General features: G+C 38.2%; 1 protein-coding gene across 1 annotated transcript in view; it reads right to left on the bottom strand.

The window, feature by feature from the left end:
• Positions 1 to 234: 234 nt before the first annotated feature.
• Positions 235 to 7,500, bottom strand: part of LOC137993353 (coiled-coil domain-containing protein 102A-like) — a 22,969-nt gene continuing 15,703 nt past the window's right edge. The window contains exons 6-9 of the mRNA XM_068839145.1: positions 5,642 to 5,698; positions 4,558 to 4,671; positions 2,726 to 2,829; positions 235 to 2,040 (exon numbers count right to left, since the gene is read on the bottom strand). Coding sequence (XP_068695246.1) covers positions 1,929 to 2,040; positions 2,726 to 2,829; positions 4,558 to 4,671; positions 5,642 to 5,698 — 387 coding nt within the window. The 3' untranslated portion in view covers positions 235 to 1,928. The remainder of the gene's footprint in view (positions 2,041 to 2,725; positions 2,830 to 4,557; positions 4,672 to 5,641; positions 5,699 to 7,500) is intronic.

A 7,500-nucleotide genomic window follows, 5' to 3' on the forward strand; every position in this document is an offset into this window, starting at 1 on the left:
CCGCGATTTGGCTACTATCCACAATTTGGGGGCAAACGAAATACTGGAATGATAGACTAGTGCACTAAAAGGGATTTCTGATGTAGTGTATGTTATTTAATGGGTAAAGGCTTCAATAAATTTTTCCATAAGCTGATTGGGCTAAAGGGCTGATTGTGCAATAGGCGGTTGTGATTGCAGCGCAACACAAACTCGAACACGAGAGCTAAACAAACAGTGCTAAGAGGCCATATGGGCAGAAGTAGACCACTGGTAAACGGCTTTTATTGAAATCCATAAATTGGCCCGGCATTCGCATTAACAGAAGAACTCTATGCACTTTGGCTCGTTTAAAAAGACAGGTACAAAAATCGGGCCAGATCAACTCAGATCGCTCACCTAGGATCGACGTAAAGAAATGATGAGGTCTCAAGAATAACCCTAGCCCTAATCTTTAAAACCCTTTAAGCTAACTTTGCTGAAAATCGGGGAAAACATTGGAATAGTTTTGGTTTACAAAAACGTTTTTCGCTTGATCCGAGTTGATCAGGTAAGACTTTTGTACCTGCCCCACTCCAGGTATACAGCATGAAGGAAGGTGCGATTGAATCTCAAAGTCAGAGGTTTTTTAAATTCTTCCCTGACCACCTCAAGTTTGTTCATTAATTACAGCAAGTAACACACTGATCTTTATTCAACAGTTTGTAAGTATTGAATTTTCATATTCGGTTTTTTTTAAGAGAGTCTAAGACAGTTAAAGTTACAAAGTTAAGGCGGCGAAATACGAGATACAAAACCCCTCAACTTGGCGCGTAACATTGTTACTGATTGTTTCGTTGCAAGTTTGGGTCGATGTCTTATGTTTTTTACCTTGCATGATCACCTTGTCGCGCAACAAGAACATTTGTTGCGTGTTGAAGAAACTTGTTGCAAAAAGTAGAGCGCGGGTCTACTCTGAGCAACAAATTTTGGCTTTGTTGCGTGGCTTGACCACACAAGGTGAAAAACGCGAAACATCAACCAAAACTTGCAACGAAATAATGTTGCGCGACAAGTTGAGGGTTTTTGTATCTCGTCTTTCGCCGCCTTTACTGTAAAAGGAACTGGCTTCTTTCATTCCTACTTCTAGTTGACATGAAGTCATTGCTCAAAAATAGGCCCCTTCTTGACAATCAAACAGGCATTTTATGCAATGAAGTACATTTTCCACCAGACAGGAGGCTGTCCTCTAGGCAGTGGATAAAATTTTTCCCAACAAGGGCCCTCCTCTCCTTCTGAATGATATTTTATTTTTCCAGACTTGAGAATGATACCCAGTCAACCAGCATGATTCCATACATAAACAGCTCCTCTAATTTCTTTACTGATATACTCACGGGTATCCTCATTGTAGCAGTAAATATTTAAAACTTCATAAAAAATCTGATAAAGATATAAAGCAGGAAGAAAAAAGTGAGAGTATAGCATCCTGCAACTCATTACGCAAAAATTCAAGCCAGATTTGTAGAAGGGATTTAAAGATTTCTGCTGACTCCAACAAACAATAAGCAAACATCAAGCTTCCTATCTTAACTTCCATAAATGACTTATCGTCTCCTTTAAATCAGTACTCAATCAAATGTTTTTGTTCACTTTTAACGTCACATAAGCAACCCATTTATTCCACAAGGAATCCTTGAAGATGTCAGTCCTCCGGCACAGCTTAACCTAGCTAGAACCAATTCTCTTCATAGGCCGTTTCAAAAGCTGCTTTAAACTGACCACTGCCCAAACGTTCACTTAACAAGTTTCTTTTAAAAATTAACATCAGTTCATCAATTCGCCATATGCAGTCCCACAACTTGACCCCTGTGTAAATGGAAAATGTTTTCCAGTACCAAGCAGCTTCCTTTTGCAAAGAATTTTATGACAACATTCCACATTAGGTTCCCTTGGCATTTAGTGCATCTTTATTTAAATGACAAGTCCTCTTCACTATCTGACGACAACTGCATAGGTGCTTTCCTTCCTGTTTTGTGTCTGGCATTGGCAGCAGGGCCTGAAACTACGCCAACTCGTAACCTGGCAAAAAATAAAGAAAGCTCCAGTTAAACCTAAGTCTTCCTTGGACTTGGACTTAGTTATTTCCACCTTTTTTATAATCAATAATTTGCTGTGCTAAGCATCAAAAAGACAGTATATATATATATATTTTTGGAGAACTCGGTCCAGGTTTAAAAAGCAAGTGTCCTACCAAGTGTTTTATCTTAATTTTGTTTATGAACAAAATTACCGTATACATTGCACAGTGTACAGTTTTCACCATATTAAAAACAGCTTATCTCCAGTTGTTGTTGTTCTTCTTCTTTATTTCCATGACCAAGAGGGTTGACCAAAAATATATTCTCTCCTAACAAATAACTACAGCTAGTAGAAAGAAAAAGTTTGTTATCCTAAAGAAAGAGTTTCAGGGTGTGATGCGTCTTCTGAAAGAAATATGCAAAAGAATGCTGAAATGAAGGGTTCAAGGATCACTGAAATGTTGCCATGACCTTAATTGGTTATTTGATTCCCTTGTTTTGATTGGAATCATTTTAACTAAAAGTATGTGCATTATTGTTGCTACGGTTGAAGAGGGAATCCCAGGGGTAGTACCCACACCTTTCTTTCTAGGCGAAATTTGGTAATTTCCTTTTATAGTTGTGTTTAAAGAAATGAGAAATAGTAATAACGATTATTTCCATGCTCTAGTCTGTCTTGCAATCACCTTGAATTTAAATGTTCCATTTGAACTCTGTAGCTGTTTGCTAGCTCAGTTTGTTCATCTAATGCACGTTGAACTCTGCGCAAATTGCTTGATTGTGTATCAACCTTAAAATCAACAAAAAGGAGATAATCTTAAATGTCTGCACTGGCGGTGATGGCAATAAAGAGAAGCCAGATGCAGAATTAGGCCAAGGATACAAAGAATGAAGGGGGTAGTTTCTAAAAAAACTGTGGTGCTGCGTCGGTGGGGAAGTAGTATACAAAAATTTGGTTTTATCAACGGAGTTGATAATGTAAATTGGCCACCGTACTGAGATTCTAAAAGCTGACGTTTCGAGCGTTAGCCCTTCGTCAGAGCGAATCGAGGAATTATGGGTTGCGTGTAGTTGTTATAGTAGAGTAGGAGCTACGCTATTGGTGGTAACATGGCAACCTGAAAAATAGGAATATATTAGTTAAATGAAAAGCGTTCGTTAATACCGTGAGGATTAAGGGTACAAGGATACAAAGGGCTATTAAGGCCACTCGAGTGGGGAGTAGCGCAGTTGATAAAATCTGGTAGCTACAATACTCGTCAAAAATCTTGAAACACTTGTGTCTGTTTCCCCTTCCCCATTGTTGATTTGGGTATCACAGTGGTCTCAGTGCTTCAAAACACGCGTGGCTAAACATTGGGGAGGGAGAAGGCACATTTCGGGGGGGGGGGAAACAGTGTGAAGTAGAAATCTCAGCAGTTTTCCAGAAAATTCGAGAGAAACGGTGTCTGTTTCAACGATTTGTGACGAGTATTGTAGAAGGTTACACACCGCCAACTCCTTGGCTCAGTTGGTTAAGCATAGGACTAGTGTGCCTGGAGGTAGCAGGATCAACACTCTGGCAAGATTAACACTCAGGGTCTTTAAAAAAACTGAGGAGAAAGTGCTGCCTTTGTAATAACAACTGGATAGTCTTCTCGGATAAGGACGATAAACTGTAGGCCCCATCTCACATCACTTGTGTGGGACAATAAAGAACCTACACACTGTTCGCACTGTATTCCCTGGTGTGTCGGTCTCTCATTCATTCTGTTCTGCGGGCACCTGTGTAAACTACGTACTTGTCATTACAGGGGTTTCAATAACTTTTGAAGTAGATGCCTGGGCTAATCATTATAAGCAGAGGTCACTCTCGTCTTTTACAAAGGTTTGAGTGAAAATCAAGGCAGAGTAGCTGGCCATCAGAGTAAATTTCTAACAAACAGATGGCGGTATACCACCGGTCACCGGCTTCTAATGAAACCTCTGCATTAAGATAAGATTGTAAACTGCACACCTTCCATTTGCATAATAAAAGCAGTCTGGCAAAGTCCCCCACAAAGTGTTGAACATTGACCCTGAAATGCCCCTAGGGAAGTGGTTGATTACATATTCACTCAGTCATGCAAGATATTTGGCAAACTGAAATGTTGAATTAGAGTATATGCAGATGAAAATAAGCACCCTGAATGAACAACTCGAAGGATTATGCCTGGTTAATATTATTAGCAAATTAGTTAACACAATGTGATCACAAATGATTATTTCTTTAAGTAGAAGTCTTCTGTTAAACCATAATTAATATTTATGCTTCTAAAAAGGTTCGAACAACGTACTTCACCTATTACCGGTAGCTTTGCTGTGGCTTTTCAGAGAAGGAAGATATCACAGATCTAACTTTTAATATTTGCCTTAAATCGCACTGGGCTCAATCGCTGTATTGTTGTGTGATCTCACTGCTGATTGACCCTCTGTGACCCATAGTTATACAAGAGTAAATATGGCAAATTGCCTAATCCTATTTTGCATAGTGTTGTACCTCATCTTCTGCTTTAGATAAATCAAGTTTCAGCTCCTCCACTCTTGCCCTCAGTTTCCTGACTTCATTCTCATGCTGTTCTACTCTCTTTTTGGAATGACTTAACTCCTCTGCCTTTGATAAAATGACACCTGTGTTCTTGAGTATATTTTACAAAACACCACTTAAATAACAATTGAGGGACAGCCCAGACAAAGACTGTCCCAAATAAGAAGCCCTGTTGAGTTGTTAGAGAAATATTCCCGCATGACTGCTTTCTTAGCCTGGAGAGGTCAAAGTTGGAACCATCTCTTAATCCCTTGACCCCTGGGAATGAGACTTGACAGATTTTACTCTGTCTAAGGCCAAATGATCAACTGGAGGCATCCTCGAGCCCCTGAGAAGTCAATGGGTTAAACTGATTTTGTTTCCTAAATTGTGACGATTTTCAAAAAAATAACAAAACTGTGGCCTAGAATTATTGTAGACATCTTATATTAGTCAACTTTCCAAGCTTTCATACCATAGTTTCAGAAAACACCTAGGATTAAGGACAATGCCTAATAGTGTCATTGCGCATACATTCTACGCATCTCGAGACACTTGGGTTTCCTGTGGGTGATGCTCACTAATACAGGAATATTTTTGCTTGGTTTAAAACTATGCAGAGAGAGTGGAACTTAGTAAGTGATCTTGAAGATAATTAAGCTTCAATTTGGAAAAGAACACCATACAATGCTTTGTATTTCAAAGCCTTTTACAAAATTAGTTATCTTTTAAAAATGTATGGTTACACCCAATTTTCTTTTCGGATTTCAACAACACTTGCTAAGATCTACTTTTCTCGCATATTCATAAACCAGGCAAACATACCTTTGAATTAGTAGGCACCGTCCTTAAGATATCTCAATAGGTTTTATTCACTTCCCAGCAGTCAAAATTTAGTTCATTTGAACCCAATTAAAACCCTGCAATCTGATAATCAATCTTTGAAGCACTTTGATAAAACTAAATAATTATCAATACGATACATGTCATTTGTTTATCACTCTGGCACTCAATGTTACTGCAATCTCTTAGTCTCTCACAATAGATTTTAACTCACCTTTTCTTGGAGCTGCTTTCTTATTTTGGTAAAGGCATGCTTTAGCTCTTGTTGCTCCTGCCAAGATCCAAATAAAATAATAGAGATAGTGAACAGTGAAAGATAATATAGATAGTTTGCAACCAGTCTCTACAGAGACACAGATAACAATGGTATTATGTACAATTGCTGGTGGACAAACAAAAGGAGCTAATGAGAGATCTTTTGTTTTTGTCCACCAAAAAGGCAGCAACGTGAAAACTACCTACAGTGTGTACAGAAAGCTGTAATATAAATTATATAATAGTTTGCTACTTTGCTGAGGAAAACTTGAATGTCCTAAAAAGAGCATAGTTTGTTTTGCTTCCTTGTTAGGGAGACACAAGATTGGATCATGAAATAACTGTTTCTCACTGACATTAATAATTATGAATGTATGAAATACCATAAAATTAATCTGACCTTAATGTTCAGTACTACATTACATCTAAGCATCAGCACTTTTTAGATGGGCTCAGTCATCGTAGTTTTACATTGATTAAAATGCATAACACAGCACTTAAGCTCACATGTACTGTATATTACACTCCTAATAACCCTAGAAGATAACACCAAAGGAATTTCCGGCAGTATGATCTACCCATAAAAAATCCATTGTCCATCGTCAGTTGTGAATATTGAAAATGTAGATTTAGCCAAGTTAACGAAGGATCTCTTTGGAAATAACTTGATATTGATAATATATTGATAATGAACCTGGACATCACATAATGAGTTTGAAATTTGTATGGACTTCAAAAAGTAACCTTCACTCTTAACGTAAAGTAGGTTGGAGAACTTGTCCTCGCTGTTAGAAAGCAAACATCTGCCAAATTGACTACACAAGGTGATTAATTAATAAATGGAGATAAATATTGGTAGAAAAGTACTTTAAGAAACCAAGTTCCTCTGATTCTAGAGGCTAATGAAACCGTATGAGCTGCTCCTTTTATTTATCCAGGTCGGAGACTGGTACAAGCATTGTAGTTGTGTGGGGGCCCACGCTGAGCAAGATATTAATGTAGTATTGCGTTCACTCTCAATAAAGGAAAGTTGCTTGCCATGCAAACTGTAGAACAAAGAACTACTTCGAAGAGGTGACAAGCAAAGATAAAGGGCTCATGTTTGCGTTGCTGTGGAAAAAACGGACTTAAAACGTTCTGTGCTTCGCTCCATTTCAACTAACTGTAAAGAACACCATCACCAAACTAAAGACGAAGCCGAAAACAATAGTTATGACTTTCCTTACATGCAAAGTAACATTTAAAATCATGTTCTTGCATAATTCATATATTAAATGAGCTGGCGACCAAAATTTAAGATCTGGCGGCCCAATTTTTCCCATTGGTCCCCAGCTGGCACTTGAGCAAAAAAGTTTATTTCCAGCCCTGAATATGGTTCTTGGTCACACATTAATTCATATAAAGATGTTTTTTTAATCATTGAGGTTAGGCTAAAAAAACAGCATGACTCTTTCCCCGTTAAGGCCCCTTAGCTGACGAAGTCTTACTCCAATCACCTTTCTCAGGTGTATGCACAAAACAGCTGGTTGATCACGTTGATCCTTTGCCTTTAAAGAAAGCCACCCAAGAATTTTACTGTCAAACACCAGGGCCCGGTTGTTTGAAAGCCGATTAATCCCGGATTAGCGTAAATTTTTGTTTCTTGTTTTCAGCTTTTTGGTGAAAATTTATTTTGCTTATTTTTGTTTTTTTGAGATTGATTCCTTCTAATGTAAAGTTTTGCCGAATATCAGCGTTGAACAGCACTTGAGAGTAGGGAAATAAACTCCTTGGTTAATTTTTAATCTGGGATTAGCGTTAATCGGCTTTTGAACAACA

This window comes from Montipora foliosa, chromosome 1, assembly GCF_036669935.1.
Source record: "Montipora foliosa isolate CH-2021 chromosome 1, ASM3666993v2, whole genome shotgun sequence".
Lineage (NCBI taxonomy): Eukaryota > Metazoa > Cnidaria > Anthozoa > Scleractinia > Acroporidae > Montipora > Montipora foliosa.